This window comes from Liolophura sinensis, chromosome 6 (genome assembly GCF_032854445.1).
Source record: "Liolophura sinensis isolate JHLJ2023 chromosome 6, CUHK_Ljap_v2, whole genome shotgun sequence".
In the NCBI taxonomy this organism is placed as follows: domain Eukaryota; kingdom Metazoa; phylum Mollusca; class Polyplacophora; order Chitonida; family Chitonidae; genus Liolophura; species Liolophura sinensis.
In genome coordinates, this window is record NC_088300.1 from 43,706,049 (window position 1) to 43,732,429 (window position 26,381).

The 26,381-nt window shown below is 39.0% G+C and overlaps 1 protein-coding gene across 1 annotated transcript; it reads right to left on the bottom strand.

Moving 5' to 3' along the window:
- LOC135468502 (phosphonopyruvate decarboxylase-like) lies at window positions 1-26,056 on the bottom strand. Its single transcript, XM_064746784.1, has 11 exons — window positions 25,930-26,056; window positions 19,136-19,270; window positions 14,713-14,860; window positions 12,927-13,057; window positions 11,743-11,902; window positions 11,079-11,134; window positions 9,741-9,850; window positions 8,149-8,259; window positions 7,306-7,411; window positions 5,823-6,023; window positions 1-4,780 (listed from the first exon to the last, which is right to left on the bottom strand). The coding sequence occupies exons 1-11, from the start codon at window positions 25,984-25,986 to the stop codon at window positions 4,601-4,603; spliced, it is 1,395 nt and encodes a 464-aa protein (XP_064602854.1). The 5' UTR covers window positions 25,987-26,056; the 3' UTR covers window positions 1-4,600.
- Window positions 26,057-26,381: the final 325 nt, after the last annotated feature.

Here is a 26,381-nt window from a genome sequence, read left to right on the forward strand (position 1 = left end):
TTTAGTGGAGATTAGAAAGTCATTTGCTACATATTACATTACCGTACCATGTAGCTTCTACATGTAAAATAATACATGATGGCCTAAAGTGTTACAGAACAGGTGCAAAAGAAATATATTACATAAAACAGGGTATATGAATATCAAATCCTGTAAAGAAACTCACGTTATAGTTAAATATGTGTATTCAAGATACAAGTACTTCAGATATTCAGGCAGTGTGATAAATTTGCATTTATCACCATAACATATACAGGTATAAACAATATACATTTACAACAGATAAAAATGGAGATCCTACCTGTGTGTACATGCCAAATGGGAAATGAGAAATACCAGTTTCGTTTCTTTCAACATTAAATATATTTCCATGATGTAAGGTCTGCTTACAACAAGACAGTCTATAAAAGAGTACTACAGTTTATAATGCTGCCTCACTGAATCATATTCCAAAGACACTCAACGTATTATGCTGGTTATGTAGTGATTCAATGTCATAAATACTGGGCCAACTAAACATGTTTTCTTTAAATGCTGACTATTGACTGCTACAGATTTAGTTGAGGTGTTTAGAATCCTATTCAAGAATATTACTATAATACAGTCTCAGATAACAATGTGTAATTGATTGATAAAACTTAGTTCAGGAAAATCATTAGGGACAGTATAAGTATCTAAATATAGCTGCCAAAGCAGCGATGCCAGGGTTCAAGCCGGTATTGGCGGCCTATTCGGTGTCACTTCCAGTTACCTGCATGGTGTCCATGCACAGATATATAACCAATTTAATGAGAAAGCCTACATTCTTCCTAGTTATTAGTGCATTGTAAATACATATATATTGTATATAATATGTATGTAGATGTGCCAAAAGAGTAAACTTTGGGCAATATTTGAAGGCGTGCAAGTCCCCTCTTTTTTAACACAGCCCAACGATTTTCACCATACATAGAGTACATATGTAGCGCTTTGCACTCAGTGATTTTTGGCTTTACAACCATAACAGTTTTCTGCCTCATGAACTTTAAAAATGGGGACAATTGCACTTTCAAAAAAAAAAAAAAAATACCATAGTATACATCGAAGGAAAAAAATAAGACCAGATTCATGATCAGGACATCAAGCTTCTTCAGGTGGCATACTTACAAAGTTTCTGCATTCATCCTAGACACGAACAGAGTGTGTATGCATTATATAAGATACACTTGTAAATGTGCCAAAATGTAGTTTATCAGCCTTTTGTCAAATTTTGAAACCCTGTACATCCTGTATTTATGAAGACGGCTCGAAGATTTTCAGCATACATCCAGTACATATGTAGTCCCTTCCACTTAGCAATTTTGAAATCTTTGCTTGTAAGAGCACATCTCTGAGACAGTCACTTTCCTGAGTTTTACACATTTCTGTTGAGCATCTTTTCAAAAGCTGTTTTTCAATTTTGAAAAAATGTAAAAATGGCATTTTTGCATTTTGCATGCAATCAGATCAGCGGTACTGATGAAGCAGTTTTCTTTAGATTTCCATACTTCTCCAATATGGCCTAAAAGTTGGTCACAGGTGGGTAAAGTTTTATACTCCAGCAGGTAGCCTAAGCGATTTGGTAACGAACATGTGTAGAAAGTTAACAGCTGTGACACGCAGTTTTCTCGCAAAAGGAAAAAAACAGCCGTGAGAGAAGAAGAAAAATAATTTAACAAGAACAAAAGTATTCCAAGATATTGTTCTTGTTCAGATATTTTTTTCTTCTAGAGTTTGGAAGCCTATTAATAAAAACAAATAATCCTAGAAGATACAATAGGGATTCAAGTCGGAATGGCTTGAGCCCCTAATAATCCTAACAGTCAAGCCTGAATAATACATGCAAATACATTTGATAGCTCTATATCCTTTATGTATGGTTAATGACATCATCACTATTCATTATTTTAAATACATATATTATGCATATTCCAAACTGCTGTCAAAATATAATTTATAGAGCTTGTTACAGGTACTTTGGAAATTGGGTGTATAGAAGACAGAGACATACATCATAACCATGTGGATTATACTTTACAGATACCTGTTCTGTTAGGTTAAACGGACAGTGCTATTATACTTAATGTAGTATACTCAAAACAGTCAACAACAACAAAAAAAAGGGCAAGCTATGATAAGTATACAAAGCACTAATATTTTTCCCAACAGGCAGATCATGTAATTTGATTTGATTCTGTATTAAAAACACATTTTGTTTTTCTTCCTTTCATACTGGTAGCGATAATTTTAATCAATGAGCCCCGAAAGATACTTATGGCAATTTCATAACAAAGCCCCTTAAGACATCCAGCCCATAACGTAATCAAATCAGAATACAAGATTACCACTACAAAGCATTTGCACGAAGAATTGCACATGAAATTACATATTGCAAAGAGACCAGTACACATTTTTCTAAAATGATATTTTCATTTTAAGTTTAAATTCCACTTTTGACTACTCACTGTATTTGGTACAAAGCCTTTTTTTTGGTTTACATTTCAATCAGTTCATAAAGAATTAATAAACTTCGTATAAAATCACTCTGCAGAAGAAACATATTTACTCATATAAATATTGTTTCCAGCAGAGATACATGCGCACGCGCACGCACACGTTGCGTTAGCTTCTAATGTTCTAAAATCACTCTCACTTACTTAATACATATTCACAAATATGTAATACTGTTCAAATTTTTTTGCATAAAATATAAATCGATAAAATGGATAAACTCAGCATAGAAAAAAATATGGTTAAACATATAGATTAAAAGACATTACATTCATGATTTGTTTTAATTACATGTGCATTTCACAATACTGACAACATCTGACATTTTTAGGTGGTAAAAATCATTAAAATTAACGCACTGTGAACAATATACTCCTAAGTGACCACATATTTTGAGACCAAAACGGGGGTGTTCCTACCATAATAAAAACAGCATGATCTAATGATTCTATGTTTTGAATACTGGACTGTATTTTCAGTAAATCCCCATAATTTCATGAAGGATTATCTGACATTTACTTTTTATCATATAAAAACTCAGGTGATTTTTTCACCAACTGGCACCTCAGGGTGACTGGCTGGTGAAAGCTTCCATGAATTTTTAGGTGATTTTATTAATTACTGTCCTTAGAAAAAAAAGGAGCAAAAGAAAAGTTTAGGAGCAAAAGAAAAATGAGGAGCAAAAAAAAAATGAGGGGCAAGACCAAAGTAATGAACAAGACCTAAACAATGTAACATCATGCCACTTCCGCTCATGGTGTAACACAGTTACTCCCGATGGCGTAGGTCAATAACGTAACTGTTGTTCCTTTGGGAAAAGCTTTTGATGTGTTTGCATCAAATCATTTCCCTTTCTACGCTACACGCACAATAAACAATTGCAACCAATTTTAAAGCAATACCTCCAAGGACCCATATGCCAAAATGGAAAATTTTCCCACTGGCAAAACTGAACATTTGTTAAATTCACACGAATACATTTTCACAATTTTCCTCTCATTAGGAAACGGTGAGCTTTTTCCACACATAACATATATATATGTTGACGAACATAGTTTAGTTCAAAGCTTAGCTGTATTCTGGTCACCTACATGTACATGTGTGTATTATATTAAGCTGTTGTATCCCAAATGACTCTGTAATAGTGACTCTGTAAATGCTGTAATAGTAACTCTGTAAATGCTGTAATAGCCCTTGTGCATACTCACAAGCAAAAGGGTGATGGAGACACATGTAACAGAGAAGTTACATGTAGTTTCCCCGTTGCCTTCAATGAATTAGCCTACCTGGGTTAACTGATTACTTTATATTTTTCAACCACAATTATGACGTAAACCAAAGCATCTGGTGTACAATGGTGAGGACTGATCGCTGACATGAACGAGAAGAAAGTGAATAATTGAGAAGACAGGTCATCCTACTCGCCATAATTCAAAAGTCTATGTAGTGCCCAATGTTTCAGAATTTCCCATGGAAAAACAGTGTTACTCAAACTTTTGCAAATATATATTTCCCAGTGTTCTCAAAATTTAGCTTCTGGTGTGTTTAACAATAATACAATTCTCCCTCATTACAATGTAGTTATTAGTTGGTAAACCCGTCTACCGTGCTATAGGTGAAGCATGTTGTGTCAACTTTGTTAGCCTGAACTGACATACAATATAAGAAGAGGTATAGTATGATGCTGGATGTCAGGTGAAGACCAAATCAGCCTAATATCATGGCTTCACTGAATAACTACAAGGTAATCAAGCCTCTGAGTGCAAAGGAGACAGAAAATCGGAAGCTTTTCTTCACTGAAACATTTGAAAGTGTTTTAAATTTGATGCAGATGTGCCCAATAACATCTTTGTGAAAAATCTGGGGGACACATTTGTGACCCCATGAACGGCACAAATAGCACGTTGTAATGAAACATGTTATGATGAGAGATCGGTGTATTATTGGTATTTTACAATGCTTGCTTATAATTGAGTAATAATTTAAAGCTTTCCATTTTTTCTTTCAAGCAGAAATGTATTGGAGGAGACAGAAAGTTGAAGACATAGCCAATGAGAAGTTATTCTTTAACTTAACCAATGGCAAGGAAGTGCATAAGGTCACTTTTGTTTTCTGCTGGGCTGGTGGTTGGTCGACCGAGAGTTTTACGACTGCCCTTCCTGGTCCTGATCTCTAGCAATACGGGTCCCTCACTGTCTCTCATCATCTGCACCATGTCCTTCACCTCTGCTTCAGTGGTCGCCATCCAGGCCTGTGCGAGAACAGATAACAAGGAATGAGGTGAAAAGTAATCATGGAATAAAAATACCTTAAAGAGCTACTCCACTTTCATGCAAGCGATACGTTTAGCTTATGTACATGATTATAAGTAACAGAGCTAATTAACAACGTGATTCTACAGGATTTATGATGAATAATATGTCCTGCATTATTTGTACTTCAGGAGTCCTCAGAAACAAAATCTTTGTGTCACTAAAATACATGTATGCCTCATGTGATGCCAGTAATATTCTTTTGTATAACACTGGAGCAGGCAGATAAGATATCCATTAAAAGCGGTTATACTGGACTGACATTAGGATCAACAAGACGCCACGTTTTCTTATGTGACATCATACCAGGTGGTTCTATTGCTGTATGCTGGAGATCAACATATGATTGCCATTATACATGAGCTAAAGACAAAGCTTAACCTTCAATTCATGTATGAGAGCCCACTATGCAGGAACTAAAACTTAACCTTCAATTCTTGTATGAGAGCCCACTATACACGAGCTAAAAGAAAAAGCTTAACCTCCAATTCATGTATAAGAGCCCATTATACAGAAGCTAAAAAAAAAAAGCTTAATCGGACACCGTCGCTTTTCCCCACTCTCACAGTACTTCACCTTACTTCATACCTGTGGGCGAGCTAAAAACAGAGCTTTAATAACCTGCACTTGGTCTCAATCCTTATCATTTCGCCCTGCTTTTAAGATACATAGAATTTGATACTGGGGTAGCTCTTTTAACGTCTCAATGTCTATTAAAATTCATGTTGAGTTTTCCAACTCACTGTATTTATTATTTATTTTATTGCTGTTTTATACCATTCTCAGAATATCTCACTCACGCGACGACGGCCAGCATTATGGAATGAGGAAACCGTGCAGACCCTGGAGGAATGAACTCACTGTAAGATACCTGATTTAGACGATCTTTGACAAACTAATGTGAAATCTGTAAACTACTATACTGAAAACAAGACTGCTCAATCAACAACACAATGCAGCTAGTTTGTTCATTAGACTTACATCTTTGTATCCACAAGCCTTGGCGATGCCAGTGAAGGAGAAGGTATCGAAGTTTTGAGCATCGGTTGGCTGGCCTCCTACAGAGTCGTGAGATCCATTATTCAAAATCACATGTTTGAAATTTTTTAGTCCTTGAGCTCCTATACTAGCCATAGCACCCAAATGCATGATTGCAGCACCATCACCGTCTAAACAAAACACCTGAGAAACAAAAGATACAACCATGGGAATACACTGTACGATATATATGCATGAAAAAAAAAAAGAGATATAGGCTACAAGTACATGAAAATATAGAAAAAAGACAAAAAGGGCTGTAAACAACACAGAGCCATGTCCATTTAACCTAAAATATAAAATGCAAATATTATACAATGGACTATTAAAATTGAGTTCATACAAGTTACAAGCTGTGGTTACTGAAGTTATGGCATAAAATCAATACGTCACTCCATCCCCCATACCCTTCACTTGTGACCTAATCAAAAAAGTCTAGCTCATGCTGGCCCTCCTTTCCAGTCGTATGTGGGAAGGTCTTCCAGCAAACATGCTGAAGGTCATGGGTTTTGCCATTCCTCTACATCGTTTCCTCCCACTGGGAAGGGTTATGATGTAAAACCCTAACCAAATACTTCAACCAGGGACTGGAGGGGGGTGGGGGGCGGATAACTTTGCTAAACATTCCCCTCTCATGTCACTTTTTTTTCTCTCACACACATTGGAGGACATGTTACACTTGAATCTGTATCAGAAAGGGCAGGGATTGGAGGGTGGGGTGGGGTGGGGGTTTAACTTTGCTAAACATTCCCCTCTCATGTCACTTTTTTTCTCTCACACACACTGGAGGACATGTTAGATTTAAATCTGTATCGGACGGGGTGGTGGGAGAGGAAGAACTTTGCTAAACATTCCTTTCTCACGTCTCCTTTGCTCACACACACTCTGGAGGGCATGCTACATTTGAATCTGTATTGAAAGGGGTGGGGGGTGGGAGGAACTTTGATGAACATCCCCTTCTCACGTCTCCTTTGCTCACACACACACTGAAGGGCATGCTACATTTGAATCTGTATTGAAAGGGGTGGGAGGAACTTTGATGAACATTCCCTTCTCACGTCTCCTTTGCTCACACACACACTGGAGGACATGCTACATTTGAATCTGTATCGGACGGGGTGGTGCGAGAGGAAGAACTTTGCTAAACATTCCCTTCTCACGTCTCCTTTGCTCTCACACACACTGGAGGACATGCTATATTTGAATCTGTATTGAAAGGGGTGGGGGGTGGGAGGAACTTTGATGAACATTCCCTTCTCACGTCTCCTTTGCTCTCACACACACTGGAGGACATGCTATATTTGAATCTGTATTGAAGGGGGTGGGGGGTGGGAGGAACTTTGATGAACATTCCCTTCTCATGCCTCTCCTTTTCTATCGCATACAATACTTCACTTTCTCTATTCAGACCGACTTTACATTTTACCTGTCTCTTTGGTTTGGATAATGCTACACCTAAAGCTATGCTAGAGGCATGTCCCATAGACCCCACAGTAAGGAAGTCTCGCTCATGGCCCTGGCCTTTTGCAACCCTGTGAAAACACAAAATATTGTTTACAGTACATGTTTACGTTAATGTAAACAGGTACATGTATTGAAAACAAGAGGTATAAATTCAAAACTTTCCTCCTGAAAGGCACATTACTCCCCACCTCTTCCCCTAATAAACACTGGCTGGAAATCCCTCATGATAAAACTTTTACTGTGAAAACTTACATTACAATATTAGATTAAATTCACTGAATTTATATCCCATGCTATTAAAAAAAGGGTGAAAAACTGATGAATGGATCAAGCTGGGTTTTGACCTTGATCTGAGGAGCCGAATATTAATCTGAACTGGACAACAAGTTCTTATGATTACACAGAAATGTTCAAATTTCTGCACAGATCTGGCTGGTTTTCAACCTTAATATGAGGTTACACAAAATGGGCCTGCGCCAAATTTTACCAAAATCAAAAACTGTCTTGGTCAATTATTATATAGAAACCAACCATCTATGAGAATCACAGAATTCATTAAATATGCAAACTTCTCAAACTTGATCTGAGTTTTCACCCTACATATACAAAATTTCATAAAAATTGAACAGTATTTGGAATTTTTTTTTAGAAATGTGGGATAAAAACCAGGAAGAAAACCCTCTAGAAACAAAGCAATAAGCTACAAGTAAGCTCTGAAGTTTGCCTGTGGTTGTGAAACACTATTACAGCATGTTCTAATACATGGATACGAGTGAAATGGCAGTGTAAAATGACATCACCAAACCTGTATTCAAACAGTTCTCTGGAGACCATCCCTGTTGTACTAATGACAACATCTTTATCTCGAAGTGTGTCCACAACAGACTTCATCGCCTCTTCTCTTGATAGTGGAAATCTGGGGACAGAGATATAAAAAACAAAACATTTGGAACATACTCATAATATTACTTACTGTTAGTTTTAAGGGTTTAGAAATTAAGGCAGTACTAAGGGGAAATCACAGCACTTCACTACATGACAAATGTCCTGACATAAGTCTGCAGCCAATATGGGTGCCGGCAAAGAGCAAGTGGACTCCAGGCAGCAGCCTTCAGCCCACACAGCCAATATGGGTGTCGGCAAAGAGCAAGTGGACTCCAGGCAGCAGCCTTCAGCCCACACAGCCAATATGGGTGTCGGCAAAGAGCAAGTTGACTCCGGACAGCAGCCTTCAGCCCACACAGCCAATATGGGTGTCAGCAAAGAGCAAGTGGACTCCGGGCAGCAGCCTTCGGTCCACACAGCCAACATGGGTGCCGGCAAAGAGCAAGTGGACTCCGGGCAGCAGCCTTCGGCCCACACAGCCAATATGGGTGCCGGCAAAGAGCAAGTGGACTCCGGGCAGGAGCCTTCAGTCTACACAGCCAATATGGGTGCCAGCAAAGAGCGAGCGGACTCTGGGCAGCAGCCGTCGGTCCACACAGCCAATATGGGTGCCGGCAAAGAGCAAGCAGTCTCCAGCAGCAGCCTTCGGTCCACACAGCCAATATGTGTGCCGGCAAAGAGCAAGTGGACTCCGGGCAGCAGCCTTCAGTCCACACAGCCAACATGGGTGCCGGCAAAGAGCAAGCAAACTCTGGGCAGCAACCTTCGCTCCACACAGCCAATATGGGTGCCAGCAAAGAGCATGCCGTCTCCGGCAGCAGCCTTCGGTCCACACAGCCAATATGGGTGCCAGCAAAGAGCAAGCAGACTCCGGGCAGCAGCCTTCGGTCCACACAGCCAATATGGGTGCCAGCAAAGAGCAAGCAGACTCCGGGCAGCAGCCTTCGGTCCACACAGCCAATATGGGTGCCGACAAAGAGCAAGCAGACTCCGGGCAGCAGCCTTCGGTCCACACAGACCAATATGGGTGCCGGCAAAGAGCAACTGGCAAAGTGTAGAATGGCAAAGTGTAGCCTTCAGTGCACACAGCCAATGCGGCCTATACTATGAAACCATAGTTACTTTGCTATTACTGATAAAACTTTATTTGGACTTTATACCAAAATAAAGATACATGTAACTCCTGCTGAAGGTATGACTATCCCACTGTTTTTCACATCAAAAAATATAATTTTCTGTATTTGTATCAAACCTTTTCTTGATAATGCATAAAAACTCTCAATACTCCATTTTGGAATATCAGAGGCAAAGGTATAAACTTGACTCATATGGAAAATTTTCACTTATGTGATGGCAATGAGTTTATTGTGAGTGGGGGAATCTGGAGTGTCTGGGGTAAACCACAGTACCCATTGTTCTCATATTTACCTGCACCCCTCAAATCATGGTGAGGTGTCTACCTTATGTTTAACAGGACCAGCTGAGAAAATAATTTAGTAAACGTCAGCTTACTCATGTGCTGCTGCAGTCTTCAGCTTGTACGGCAGAAAGGTTTGCCTTCTGACTAACAGACAATACGGTCCTCCAGTTGTCTCCATGTACTGTTTAGCAGTGTGCAACACCTCCAAAGCAAACAACATAACATGTAATTATGATAACCTTGTAGGGAAGTAGCACTTTTAAACATCAAACCACAGATCACTTCTAACAGTTATTTGAAAACAGTTAAGTAGTTAAAATTGGTTCACGAGTTTCAACATCAGACGTGATGAATATGTACAATTTTGTACGTAACAATTTTTCAGTCATATGTCGACGAAGAGACATTAAGGATGTGCATTTTTGGGAAGGCGTATGATTGCACCATATATAATGCTGTGTCCAGTGATAAGATTTTGCCAGATTATCACTGTAGCGTCATTTGCCTTATAACTTAAAGCATGTTTATATCACTGCTGTCAAATTTACGGCTGGAGGAAACCAGAGTGCCCTTGACTAAACACACTTTTTCTAACAAAGCCAACAAACTTCGTGACTTAATGCTACAGCTGAATTAATAAAATCTGGTTTTGAGTCTGTGACCTCATTGATCAGTAACTTATCAGGGAAGATGATATTATCCCAATGAAAGTCTTCTGTATGCCAGTTTGTTCTTAATACATGCTTAATTCATTTCCTTATAAGAAAAAAACAATACTAGAAAAGCCACAATGTTAACAGTTTTATTCAAGTTATTTCGTTAACCCGAGGACATTTCTGTTCCTGCTTACTACACCTGAACCCAATTGTAAAGGCCAAGGAACATTTGTTAGCTCTGAATTATATGTTAATGTGTTCATGCATTATAGCGTTAATGAAAGTCTGTTGTTTCGCTTTTATGGTTTTACATCACCCAGGAAGGGGTTGCGGCGCGATGTGAACTTTGACAATGACAGACAACATGTGGCTGACTTGTTGACAATGGGAAAGCGGTGTAATGGTCTAGAAAACGGTATCTCAAATGCAATGACATTCTATATGTTTCGTAAAGATATGTTCTCTCCTCGCCTGTGATGTTTGCACGCGACAGACAAATACACTCATTGAAAATGATTATTTCATTAACTCCGTTCTTTTCCGCCAAAGACCGAACTGCAACTACAACATGTGGTGAATGTAATCAGTGTTATACAGTAAGTACAGTTAACAGTAACCGTGTCACATGGTGTTTACATTCTATGGCACATATCAAAAGCGCGTACTAAGTGAAGACATCTTATACAGATTTATGTTTGTTTTCTTTCAGAATATTTCTGTGACAATTAGCCATTATTAAAATCTTCTACATGCTAATAAGAAAAATTTGTTTACCTGTTCCGCACCTTCTTCATAGTCAGGAAGAATTTGGAATGGAATGTGCAGAGAGGCTGAAATATAAAAAAAATATTATCAAATATTAGTAAATTGAAAATGAAATCCTTGGTGACAGAACATTATAGTGACTATGTTGTGAATTAAGAGCACTATAAAGAGATTTAGGTCAGAATGGAAAGGAATTTCTGTTGTCAAGATGTGGTCATTTTTTATTAAAAGCACTATTTGGAGAAATTCTGTGTACTACAAAAATGGAGGTGTATGGATAACACTACATACTTTTATGCACCGCATCACAAGCTAAAAAGCTTCAGAAACTGCACACATTTCTACTATCTGGGATATGTAACAGTGTGTGGCGGAATATAGGTAATTTAAATATCAATTTTCACCTGACTGAGGAATTGGATGGTGAAATGTCATGAGATCAATGTTGTATGTAACTCAATGTCACAGGAACAACTAGATGCACAGACAGCCTTGCATCTAAACGAAATTCGTTACTTATAGCTAGCGCTGGCCAATATGTGTTGTGTGAATAGCCATGAAACAATAAGGCAGCAACAACCACTTATGATACACTTTATTTTATTATTAAAATTGCATATATGTTGTGACATGGAATAACAAGGGTAGGTAAGAATGTTTGGGATACATGTACCTAATAGACCAGGAGTTGCCTGCCCTTGAACAAGGTGCTGTGGCTCATCACGCTTGCCTGGTTCACCTCTCCAGCCCACCAGCAGTAGCATGGGAATACTGTACACCGACGGACTGGCTAGCGACATGATTGGATTCACCGTATTACCTATCCCAGAATTCTGAAACCATCAAACAGCGTAAGAACGGTAAATACATCAGTAGGGGTATATTATTCACCAATGGGCTGTGTAGCAACATGATCAGGTTCACAAAACTACATGTACTTGTGCAGAATTCTGAAATTATAAAATAATGTCTGTTCTGAGTACATTAAAATAGGCGTATTATATACTGACGGGCTGGCTAGGATTGGGTTCACTATATTACATAGCCCTGAATTCCAAAATCATCAAACAATGTCTGTAACAACAGTACAGGGCTGGCTAGGAATGGGTTTACTATACTGCATAGCCCTGAATTCCAAAATCATCAAACAATGTCTGTAACAACAGTACAGCGCTGGCTAGGAATGGGTTTACTATACTGCATAGCCCAGAATTCTGAAATCATCAAACAATGTCTGTAACAACAGTACAGGGCTGGCTAGGAATGGGTTTACTATACTGCATAGCCCAGAATTCTGAAATCATCAAACAATGTCTGTAACAACAGTACAGGGCTGGCTAGGAATGGGTTTACTATACTGCATAGCCCAGAATTCTGAAATCATCAAACAATGTCTGTAACAACAGTACAGGGCTGGCTAGGAATGGGTTTACTATACTGCATAGCCCAGAATTCCGAAATCATCAAACAATGTCTGTAACAACAGTACATACATCAGTTTCGGTATACTATACACTGACAGACTGGTTACCCACAGGATTGGGTTCACAATACTATCGAGCCCTAAATTTTAAAATCAACTACCAATATCTGTTAAAAACCTTACAAATATTTACAGTTGGACAGTCACCAATGAGCTTAAACAGGTACTGAAGCTAAAGATGTGATGTGTGTAAAATAAGTATTGTGGCCAACAAGTGTCAAGTCATATAAACACACAGCCATCTTCACCACCTCTTCAAAAATAAATACATATTAATTTAACAGAGCAGCAAAATAGAAGTGAAGTTTAAAGTGATATCTAAATGATTCAAATGCATGCAGAAACCATGTCACTAGTTAATATGACAAGATCACCTGTAGATACACCATGGCAGTTCTATTGGTTGCTAAGTGGTAACCCGTTGCCACAGCGACAGCAGCACCTTCATTAGGGGTAATTATATGGTTGTGAGAGGGAGTGTGGTCCGTCACATATGCGCAGAAATCTGAAAGTACATATATAGACAAAACTGAAATCCACACAGTGGATTGTCGCACTTTATTCTTCTGTAAAATACGGCAAATAGACCAACACAGTACCACAAAATACCAAAATTCACCAAGATGAGAGCCAAACCTAGTTGGCAAAAGAACATGTTACGAATGTTACGTGTCAATTTCCACGTTTTTTTTTTGTTTTTTTTTTTCGCTTCATCTTTCCTCAGATGGCTTTTTGGCCTAAAAACCCTGACATTTTCCAAACAAAATTCTGTTTTATGACATTTTCTCAAAGCAGTTAAATGGACATACATGTGTCTTCAGGTAGTGATGCACTCTGGAAGGTGACTTCCCTTTAAAACACTGTTCAGAAGAGTCTGTAACTATGAGATAATCTTCACATTTAACTTTAGCAATCTTGCTTGTTTTATCGGAATGCCATTATTAGGAACTGTGAGAGACATGTTGGTAATGCTGAGGATACTTGTACACAGGAAAGAATGGGTCAAATGTCTCGTGTATTCGCCTTCAAGTATGACTATATTAAAAGCGTTAAAGTGAATATAAAGTAAGCGACTATACATGCATAGAAAAAATGATACAGGTCACAGTTATCAAAGAAAAATATGTAACAAATTCTATGAAGTTTTGAAAGCAGAGAAGATGAAGTTCAGCATTGGGGATATGGCACTGATGGACAATTCTCTCTGAGTAGCCATGATGTGGAAGCCCTTATGAACTTGGCCAATCACTGGCTCTAAAACCATCACATGATAATTGGCTTTCAGGTCAACTGATGCATTTTAAACCACATATTTATGAGCAGGGATCGAGAACTGCCGCCCATGTCCCAATATGTACAAGTTGGGCAGGATACTGCAGTAACTTGTCAGGGTGAGCTGGCAAGAAAATGGCATCGGGACAGTTAATGTTTAAAGAAAAATATAGATTTATTACGAAAATATCTTCCTAAAATCTGAACGACAGGATATGTTATCAGTCTGTTGGTCCTGCTATGTTCGGTAAACTTCCTGAAGTCGGTACAGCCAGCTAGGCCAAATTCCGACACCCATGCAGGACGAGGACTAGCAAGGCCGCTAAAACACAACGCTTGTGTCCATGAACATCGCCCAGACCAAACTAAAAGAAACACTGGCCCTTTGAACATGGAATAGAGCTGATACTCTTTGGTTGATTACCAGGTGGTTTTGTTTGTATTTTCTCATAGTCACATTATTTAATACTGAAATTACGGGAGAGCTCCTAGGTTTTGTGACGTCACATTAGACAGCTATAAGATGGCAAAATGACATCACCAAATGAGTGGCGAAGTACTGATGATTGTTTGTTATTTACTTTATTGATAAGTGGTGTTGAGCTTTGTAAATATTTTTAAAATATTTGGAATACTACTTTATTGTTACTTATTAATTCAGCTTAAGTGGCTGACTTTATGTTCGCTTTAAACCATAAAGGTGAAGCCAAGGAAAATGCTTAGGTGGCCACCATTTGTAATAGTATACACACACATGTACACGGAGTTTTCTGATGGTCTCTCAAGGCTTCCTTGTTAAGATTAAATATGTAACATTTGGTCTAATACATAGGTAATGTGTTTGTTTTCATTAATTCAACAAAAATCATTGTCACTTACTGCACTTACCTTTCAAGAGTGAGTCTGGAACACCACAGAAAAACTCAATGCCTGATCCTCTCACGGCTCTGTAGAACTCGGCAGGGTCCAGAAAGTCACGGATCAACTCAGTAAGCTCCCCTGCTTCCTCATTACGCTTCTTCTGCTCCAATATTTGCTGTGATGAAATTAAACATACAATACAACTTGATTCAAGTATCAAAATAATGTGCACACCATACAATAATTCATTTGGCTGTTTAGAGTCAACTGATACATTTATCTGACTATTGCTCAGAGCCAGACTTGAGCCCCGGGGGCCCTGGCCAGAACTGAATCCACCGCTTTGCTAGTCCTGGTTATCATGGTTTTCTAATGCCTAATAATGGTCACCATGGTAAGTTAAAATCAGTGACCATTTGGGTGAATAAGAGACCCGGCCCCAGGTCATGAAGCAGGTATAATTCCTAAGACTATTTTTGAAATTAAGCACTAATTTTGAAATTTGTCAAGAAAGTCCAGGACAACTCTGAGTATTAAAGTAAAACTTCCTAAGATTAGTAACAATTTTAGAGCAGTAAACTGTTTAGAAGTTAAGACAAAGTATGACCATGGAGGTAGAACAGAAGAAGGCACAACTATGAGGCTTCAGAGTGTTCAATGTACGTTAATGACACCACGGGAGCCGCTCTTTGTTGTGACAGGAGATAAGACCCATCTGGCTTGGTAAGCCCTAGGTGCAAGCGCCCTCGCCAGGCTGCCGCACAAGAACAACCAGGACACGTCTAGATACCGACTTCAGTTAAGCTCACAGGGATTTGCACACAACGCCTGTAACTTTGTGTCCTTCTGTTTGAGGTTTTTGGTTGAAATTAAAATAAATAAATGTTTTAAACATTGAAGCCTTTGTATATTGGCGAATAAGCAGACCAAAAAGACAAAGAAAAAACTGGATGGGGTCTTGATCTTGGAATCACATGAACAAAGCAGAAAATACACGTACGTGTAATATTAAAGGTGAAAATCTATGAAAATCATGTGAGTTGTTCATGGCTCTTTAATTATCGTCCTTTATGCCCTCTATGCAATAACAAACAAAATCATGTTATTTACATGTTTGTTTGTGATCGATACATTCCTACCAATTTATCTAATTCGGTTTTAAACAACTAGAGGTACTTTTCATTATTTTATTTATTGTGATTGATTACAAGGTTTTGTATTCAACACTGAGATAAATGGACGTCGATTGCAGATGGAAGTTAAATGGACCCTGGTTACATCATTGCCTATGTCAAGTCGTAAGAAATTCAGTGAATCTAATATTTTCCTGTTGGCTGGATTTTTCCCCATATCATCCCTTTCACCACAAACACGACAGTATTCGGACGCTTGATGCTCTTCCTTGAGTCTAAATGCTTCGCGTTTTTCATTTGTATTTATACAAGGAGGTCATAGTGTCATTTGTCCAAAGGGAAATGAAAGCAAATAATTTGCTACTGTATATAAATCTAATTTGCTACTGTATACAAATCTACGATTAGACCTAAATAATGATTAGTCTGATTAGCATGATTAGCCCAGGTAATGCTGGAGGCGGGGTCGGCCTGTCTGGGCCGTTGCAAATATTTTTAATTCTGTCTATTAGGTGAAGTCACCCGCCCCATTCATGTAGCCTCAACAGGCCTGGAAGTCTACATGTACATTCCACTCCACCCATGCATGCAACCATTGCTTTTCCTCTATTGTCAGCATGAACATGCAAGTTTGAACCTCGTATGTAACAAGTGTAGAGGTTTTTAAACATGACTGCGCACCACGGGGAGGTTCCTGAGAGCAATGTTGTGACTTTTGTTAGACCGCGTTTTTACTATATACGAACGGGATAGGCTTAACTGCTCTGTGTATTCACACCAGATAGCCCCGAGCCCTTGTTCACATGCGCCGAGAGGAAAATATTGCAGAAGTAGCTCTTGTATAAACTCAAGCTCAAGATGTATAAACTTTTCATTTTGCTCTCCTGGTTGGCGTAATCTTTTTTATGGAAGCTGATTGGAAAGTATATCAGTACTCAAAAGACAGGCAATATTCTGATTTTCTCAGTTTTTCTAATGTTAATCAAATGGGCCTTTTCTGGCTTTTTTAACAACAAATTTCTCTGAAAATATGCTTTTGACCTCATATTCACTTACACAGTCAATAACTTGATATGTTATCTACGTTCACATAAAAATTTTATTTTTATCAATTGGTCGGAAAGTATTTCAAATTACAAAAACATTGTTTTACAGCACAGTCTCGTACAGCTGTCAATCAAACATGTGCTCATTGATTATTTTGTAAGCACTGTAGAATCGTTCTTGGTGACCAGCTTGTTACGATGTACGTACAGGGAAAAATGCTACACGGAGGCAATTTATGTGTTGTTTGGAGAAGGCTCCTTTTCTGGGCGAGTCTAGCTGATCATCCCTAAGGTACAGTGTACATCAAAGTGGGACAAGACTGCATGAAGCCTTTACATACCTCCCCAGACCAGCATGCGGCCGAGGGTCACTCAACTGTAACTAGGCCAAGCATCCCCTCCTTCTATTCCACCTCCATGGTCTGATTTAAGTCTAAGACAGTTTTGTGATCTTAGGGCCTGTGCACTTTGCCCTATGTAAGGTATACCCAGTAAGATGATGTTTTTCATACAGAGGAGATCTCCAAATTTGAATTGTTACATGACAACAAAGCCTCTGAGTGTAAAGAAAACACAATTTATTTTTGTTTTAAATTTGAGGGGCACATCTGTGACTTGTTGTATTGTAACGATGCAGGTTATACTGAGGGAGAGGTGTATTAACAGACATCCGGACATTTATTGTGTCTGGGAATGCCTGAATGTTTAGAACGTGTTTACTGAGTTGATCAATATGATCACGGCAGGTAGAAAGTCCAAATGCAGGTCCAGGCAAGAGCTTATCAGACAGGAAAACCTTTCACAGGTAAATTTTTTTATCAGATAAGAGAACCATGTACATGCAAATATTTTTTATATTGATTATGCCTCAACTTTTTACACAGCTGTTACAATTCTGGACCAGCAGTTTTTTTTATTTCCTTGTAAAACCCCTTGGATAAATTCTCCTTATTATTCTGCTGGCCATCATCCCACGTATGCGGGTCATCATCCCACGTATGCGGGCCATCATCCCACGTATGCTGGCCATCATCCCACGTATGCTGGCCATCATCCCACGTATGCTGGCCATCATCCCACGTATGCTGGTCATCATCCCACGTATGCTGGCCATCATCCCACGTATGCTGGTCATCATCCCACGTATGCTGGCCATCATCCCACGTATGCTGGCCATCATCCCACGTATGCTGGCCATCATCCCACGTATGCTGGTCATCATCCCACGTATGCGGGCCATCATCCCATGGTCTCGCTTGTTCAATGTATTCTTATTTGACCATGGTAAAATACATGTATGAGTCGCCAGTTCCATCACTGGACTCCATCATATGCTGAGCCACATTCTTCTGCAACGACTTCAGTTCCTGACTTACTTCTCTCACAGTCTCATGACAGCAATGAAACAAGATACTTACTTGCTCAAACTTGTCCTCCTGTATCTAAGGTAACTCATGACCCACTGAACACTGGTAACATTTTCTTATACCCAAGATCATGCATGGAGTGACTTACACTGTTCATAACTCTCTTTCGTAATTATAGTCAAACATCAAAACACATCTTCACCAATTTTTCTGTAGCCATGGTCACAGAATATTTTACTCAAATATCCTTTCACATTTACTTGATACCTTCCTTTCACAAAACTCACCTGTTCATCATGGTTTCCTGTTACAATCCAACACATGACTCACCTGTTGTTTCACATTTACTTGATACCTTCCTTTCACAAAACTCACCTGTTCATCATGGTCTCCTGTTAGAATCCAACACATGAGTCACCTGTTGTTTCGCATTTACTTGATACCTTCCTTTCACAAAACTCACCTGTTCCATCATGTTATGTTTACCATCTAACACATGACTCACCTGTTGTTTTGACATTTACTTCATACCTCCCTTTCACACAACTCACTTGTTCTACCATGTACCCTTGATGCTTTCCCACACAAGACACCTGGTCCATCATGTTCTATACAAAACATGACTTATCCCTTCCAACACGACTCACCTGTTTGATCATGTTCTGTCACTATCCAACACATGACTTACTCTTCTATCATGTGCTCTTGATACCTTCCAATAAGACTCACTTGTTCCATCATTTCTGCTGTTGCTATCCAACACAGGGCCCACCTGTTCCATCATGTTCTCTTTTTACTAGCCACCACATACCTTGTCTCTTCTATCATGTACTCTTGATAACTTCCAACAAAGGACTCACCTGTTTCATAAAGTTCTCCTGTTACTATTCAACCCATGACTCACCTCTTCTATTCTGTTCTCCTGCAATTTCTGGTCACTGATGTGAAACTGTCTTGAAGAATGTACATTCCATTTCTTGCTGTAACATCTCCGGACAGGCACCTGTAATGACATTGTCTTGTCTGGAATTCTACAAACCTGAAACACAACAAGTGTTTATCGAAAGGGTTAAATAAACACCATGTTGAATGAATACATTTTGTGTTAAATTGCAAGACCATGACTGATATGTGTGCTTTGCATAACTATTCACAAAGAAGTAAACAAACAAAAGGCAGAGAAGCAATCACAACTTGCTTGAATGTCAGCGTACTTATATTGTAGGTTTTCAATTTTTCCCTTTCTCACGTTATTGAAGGACACATGAAAAGGAGAAAACATGGAGTATTGTTCTAACAAATGCAGAAAAATATGCCAAAAATATTAGAACAAAAAATTCACTTTTGAGGCATATTTATATATTTCTTAACAACCTCCTTTATTTTCGGTGAAATGGGTGGAAATGTTAGAAAATTACACCATCAATGGACACACTGGGAACAGGGAACTAGCATAGTGACTCCAACTTTGTCTCATCCTCCAACAAAGCAGCTTTGGCTACTTCAACTCCCCTTTTTATATTAGGCTGGCGGAGTATCGCAGCCACAAGGTTACACCACACTGGTGTAACTTAACGCTTGCCCACATGCCAAATGCAGGCAAAATCCTGGCATGTATAGATCGATGGATGCATTCATCGAATTCGCCTTCAAAAGAGCCTTGAAATTTCAAGCCAAAAATATGGATGGGATGTCAATACTACCTTCTGAGACACTACTGACTACAACAGAATCTGGTGTCTTAAAAACTATTTTATTCGCGTTGGAAAAATTCTAAAATCTATTTTCCTAGACAGTGTTTTTATGATTGTGAGAAAACCCAAGAGCCTAGAGTATATATACCATGTGTTCACCAATACCCCGTATCAGGTTTAGAACAAGAAATGTGAACAATGTTTATGATCAAAGGAAACCAGAGAGCCTGGAGTATATATATATATCATGTGGAGTCACTACCCTTGATCAGGTTTAGAACAAAGAAATGTGAACAATGATTGTGAGCAAAGGAAACATAGAGCCTTGAGTATATATGTCATTTGCAGTCATCACGCCTCATCATCACGTTTAGAACAAGAAATGTCAACAATGATTGTGAGCAAAGGAAACATAGAGCCTTGAGTACATATATCATTTGCAGTTATTACTCCTTATCATCAGGTTTAGAACAAGAAATGTGAACAATCTTTATGATCAAAGGAAACCGGAGAGCCCGGAGTATATATATATATATATATATATATATATATATATATATATATCGTGTGGAGTCACTACCCTTGATCAGGTTTAGAACAAGAAATGTGAACAATGTTTATGATCAAAGGAAACATAGAGCCTTGAGTATATATATCATTTGCAGTCATCATGCCTCATCATCAGGTTTAGAACAAGAAATGTGAACAATGATTGTGAGCAAAGGAAACATAGAGCCTTGAGTATATACATCATTTGCAGTCATTACTCTTCATCATCAGGTTTAGAACAAGAAATGTGAACAATCTTTATGATCAAAGGAAACCAGAGAGCCCGGAGTATATATATATATCATGTGGGGTCACTACCCTTGATCAGGTTTAGAACAAGACATGTGAACAATGATTGTGAGAAAATGAAACTGAGCAATTAGAGACAAAAATATAACAATGACTGTTATGCAACATGCTTTTCATGTTTTCAGGCAATCATACATTTTATAAACATGTGTAAGTCAGAAACTAAGAAACATAAATCGTCAGAAACTAATACATGTGTTTCACATGATGGTATGCACTTGTAAGCAAATCCACTGTGTTGTTCAAAACATGATTTCAATTCCCTCGCTAAATACTTTTAGTAGTAGTTCTGCTATCTACAAGGGAACATCAACCATTCACTTTCAAGCTTTCCTTGACAAACATCCTGGTCTGTTCAGGTTCAGATGTTGGTCAGATCTAATCTTACAGATCAGTGTTATCAATAATTTATTACGTGGCATACTAAAGAGAAATTGCCAACAGAACGTAAATCAAACATGGAAACCTGCTCCGCGCTCCTTTGATCAATATCTTTTACAATATAAAGTGAGAAGACTAACTGGCTCAGCCCTTGGAACAAATTTATCGTTGACATATGCAAACTGACACTGGTAAATGTACGTGCATAACTCAGTAGTCGTGTAACAGTCAAACAATCCATGGCATTATGTGGCTCATAAGCCTGTGTGGGGAATGTAATAGAAAGACACTATACGGACAAGTATTAAGATACATTTCATTGCACGTATACCGGTATTAAAGTGAAAGACAGCACCTGATTAACGTTTATGTACACTGAAAGACCACCATTTAAAGCATCTTTTTTAGACTTTTTTTCAACCCAGCAAAAGTTTAGTGAAACTTCATCTCGACACAACTTCAGCGTATCTCCATCATTGGGAGCAAGGTGAAGTCAGGTTTACTCTAGCTCTCTAACATCTAAGGTATTTTCCGTGTAATAGTCTAAGCAGTAGGCTATGGCAGATTAAAGTTCTGGACTCGGCGATGAAGGCAAAAGTGATAAGAATAGTTTTCTCAGAAACAGGACATACCGGAAGAATATTTCTTCCACTGCTTGAAGTGTTGATACGGTAGGCCTACTATATCATTTACACGGACCCTGTTTAAATAGCCTAGCTGCAGATGCACTGTCGGGGTATTCCTGGTTGTACTGGTGACTTTGACCCCTATGAAATGCTTACAACTAGATTCATGTTCAATTCTGAAACAAATGGAAATAAATCTAAGCACCACTGAGGCCGATCTAAGCATTCAACTGTGGCTGGTTATTGTCCTTTAATTTTGTAGTTGTGGCGTTTAAGACATGTCAGATGACAGTAGTGCTGATCTAGTTATCACGGACGTCAGAGAAAGCGCCTCAATAATTTCAATACTTTTACTGTATTTTATAAAAGAAAACAGCCGAAAAATCCCATGTATGAGAGAAGGATGAAGGAGCAAAATTTAAATTCTTCAGTAGTAATAAATTCAGAGAAATAAAATTATATCATTATGCGTAAGAATTTATTATTATTAATTATTACATTAATTTAAAGCCTTGTCCAGTGAGATGCCGTCTTCTCATTCCCATAAACCTTCAGCATCTCAAATGAATTTTGCAATGACTCTGATATTTGTTATTCATAAACTTCTGACTAAACACTAAAATGAATGGCTAAAACTGTATTTGAGAAGATAAATTCCCTTTGGGCCGAGATAGTATGTATGCGACTGTCTCATATGATTTGTGAAAGCTTGAGAATCCTGCGTTCGATTGAAATATGTTCTAGCCCGGTGCTGTCTTGTCCTGTCACAGTTTTCTTCACCTAAAAAAAGACAAGTTTTGACAGGTTGATGACATAAATGAACACACACTGTATGAAAATGTTCACTGTCAATGCCAGTAATTTGTTGGGTGTGTACATGTAAATAATACGCCCTGAAAATCGTGTAGTTTCCAGGAGCTCCAAAGATACTATAATGAACACAATAACCATTCACTCAGTGCATGGTAGGTAATCCACAGTTATAAAGGGGAGACTGGGTTACGGAGGGCAGGCCACCTGTAGTTACAATGGGAAAGGACATGAGGTTATGTAGAGTACGTAATCCATAGTTATAAAGGGGAGGTTGGGGTTACAAGGGGCAGGTCACCAGTAGTTACAATGAGAAAATATAAGAAAATATGTCTGACATTCGTATGTCATTCATAGTCTGTAAAGGGCGTTCCAAGTCGATAATCACAAGATCAGTTTGCAAAACAACGTTTAACACTAACTCCCAAAGACAAAAGGTACGTAAGAAATTATGCAAATAGGAAATAAAGCCGGTAACAGAGAAGTGGTCATCCATTTTCAATGATGCCTGGCAGACAGTTTGTATTCCAGGCATGAATTACATATCAAAATTCAAATATGTAGTCCATGAATGGGTTCCAGGTCAAATAACAATTAAACAAGGTATCTCAGACACGCTTTGATTGCAACTGTTCATAAAGGCATCATGCAAATGTAATGAATGTATTAGATACAGTTCAAAAAATGACGAGCATTACAGACCTCAACCGAACAGTTTGAAATTCAAAAGTAATGGACGATTAAGTCTTTCCCGTTAATATGTAAGGATCTCCTACTACAAGAGGCGCCATCTATGATGTTACACATGACATGCTGGTCTGTATAAAAGCTGTCTACAAGATAGATGGTTACACTTGGCAAAAGACATGAGGTTATGTAGAGTAGGTAATCCATAGTTATAAAGGGGAAATTGGGGTTACAGAGGGCAGGTCACCAGTAGTTACAATGGGAAATGTCATGAGGTTGTGGAGAGCAGGTAATCCATAGTTATAAAGGGGAAATTGGGCTTATAGAGGGCAGGCCATGCGTAGTTACAATGGGAATTAAAGGTCATGGGTTGCCAGCAACCTGTTGTAAGTGGGGAAGATGGTGTGTTTGTGGAGAGGGTTACGAGGGGCAGGTTACGAGGTTACGAAGAGCAGGTCACCAGTAGTTACGATGGGAAAGAACATTAGGTTATGGAGAGTAGGTAATTCATAGTTATAAAGGGGAAATTGGGGTTAAGGAGGGCAGGCCACCTGTAGTTACAATGGGAAATGTCATGAGGTTGTGGAGAGCAGGTAATCCATAGTTATACAGGGGAGATTGGGCTAATAGAGGGCAGGCCACTCGCAGTTACAATGGGAATTAAAGGACACGGGCTGCCAGCAACCTGTTGTAAGTGGGGAAGATGATGTGTTTGTGGAGAGGGTCATCCATATTTACCAGGGAAATTCCAATGGGTACAAGGTGACAGTGAAAGTGGCTGGGGTGACCCATAGTCACAGTGAAGGGTGATATAACACCCACACTATGGCTATATGGCAAGTAGATCAACATACTGTGACTGTTTGTTTTGGTCTTTATTTCTTTTTAGTGTTTATTAAAAGAGAAAGTATTGAAAAGATGATGGTGTAATGTTTTAGTTATTAATGGCTCCCAGGTTAACACTGTTTCATTTGTAGTTATTTCGGATTTTGGCAGAGATAGAACTCTGCCGTTCATGTTTAATTGTGCTAGCTAATAAGGTAGCTAGTCCAGGAGAGTCAGGGGAGCTAGCACAAGCTAATATAGAGAGCTAGTACAAGCTAGCAGGGATCAAAATAAGCTAACACAGGTAGCTAGCTATGTTTCAAATGGGAGCTTAAAGACGGCTTCTGACCAGTTAACAGTTTACCTGGTAGAGGTAGTTTGTTGATAGTCTGCGACAAGCTTAACTTTTCATAAGGGAAGGTAGCTGAATGCTCTGGTCAAACTGATTGGGGGGGGGGGGGGGGGGCATTATAATTCTGAAAAAAGTTGTCAAACCATTCAAACCGATAAGTTGTCCCTTGTGTTATTTCTGTGTGGTGACCTTTGTTATGATCCCAGCTGACCTGTCCAGCAAACAAGTGTGAGCTGGCAGTCTCAGATGTACGAGATCAGGAGACTTTGTTAATTACTGCTTTTTTGATCTGTCATCTTGTGAAGATGTATAATATGCAGTGACAGTTGTTCTGCTGTCACATCTGTATATAGTGACCAGTCTACTGGTACAAGCAATAACACAGCTGTGTGCATAATTTATCATCATTTTACCCTACGGATATGAATCACACATTTCACTAATAACAACAGTAATAGAATAGACAACAGTAATTATCTATTCATTATATTCATTAAGCCAGGTTCCTCCAGATGTTGCTCTACTGCCTGAAACTGAGAGCAGCTTATAGCCCAGTATGCTTGTATGTTTTTGCAAGAAAAATGTATGATATACAATATATATATAAGCCTACAGTACATATTGGGTGCCCTGTCTGCAGTGCTTAAAAACAGCCTACTACACATCCTATAAATGACAAATAGAAATATTTTTCCTAACTTAACCAAACCACAGTTTTTACCCAAAAATTTGGTCTGTAGGTCCTGTACTTTGAAGAACTTGGAAAACAAATGTGACTGCTCAAAGGGCTATGACCCCAAAAAATTAACTTGGAAAATGTCCAATCTACAGTGCCAATCCAAACATATAAACGCAAAAAGAACAACATTTTAGTACACTAACATAATCCCTACTAAGTAAGAAATAAATTTTTTTTCTTAAAAAGCAGAAAAGGCTGAAACTGAAAGGCTTAAAGTAGCCTGGATCCATCCACCAACTAAGATCTGCCTCTGTCTACCTTTAACTACCCCCCAACTCCTCAGCTTCCCCCCCCCCCCCCCCCACCACTCCTCCCATCTCAGCCCTCCAAACACCAACACATCTTATTAATTCCCACTTCATCGGTATCCAGTCCCTAAATATGATCTCATCTGCACGAAGGCCTACGTGGGGCTTATCTTGTAGTACCAGTGAAAGTATTAGGCCTACAGTTCGTACGTTCTTCAATCAAATAGACGAGTTACCAGAAGGCTTGTTTAAATCTATTCTGTTAGGTGCCATGAGTGGGTACCATCACTGCTTGGCACACATGCATTACTAACGATAGCCGTCATCGATCTCGCTAAGCCGTGCCCATTCGGGCGTAACAGTCAGTGAGTCCCGAAACTAATGCACAGTCGGCATTTTGTGCTTTAGAAACGCGTGTCACACTCACAAGAAGACTAATCAAAACTACCGCCACTAGCTAACCACACAATCCGCTTACCACATCCGCCAGACGAAACCCATGGCTCACTCGTGACATGAAAGCTGTGAACATCATGATCTTTGTGTGTCTGTACCTATCATAAGTGAGAGGGCAACTGACCCACGAGATAGGCTGTGTAAGCCTGCATACGTCAACTCGCGCCTGAACAAGGCGTGAAGCGTAAGGGGGTATGGCCGCTCGGCGACAAGGGCAGATAACTCTGACAAATATAATTGCTGATATCGATCATATGTATGCATGCAGCTGACCGCTAGCCTAAGAAATCCCTATTCTTCCATTCCTAGAAGTTATTTCTTGTGCCTAGCAGAGATATTCTGGGGAAGGGGGGGGGGGGGAGAATGTTATCATAAAAAGCACAACCTCCGTCTGGATTAAGAAAATTATTTTATTGAATGAATGGGATAGGCCAGGCCTACCGTACGGTACAGAGAATCATGACTGATTGGATG

Coding starts and splice junctions, on each gene's coding strand:
- LOC135468502 (XM_064746784.1), bottom strand. CDS start 25,986: ATGATGTTCACAGCTTTCATGTCACGAGTGAGCCATGGGTTTCGTCTG. Junction 7,412..8,148: donor AGAGAACTGTTTGAATACAG/GTTTGGTGATGT, acceptor GTGTTTTCACAG/GGTTGCAAAAGGCCAGGGCC. Junction 6,024..7,305: donor TATCCAAACCAAAGAGACAG/GTAAAATGTAAA, acceptor TTTGTTTCTCAG/GTGTTTTGTTTAGACGGTGA.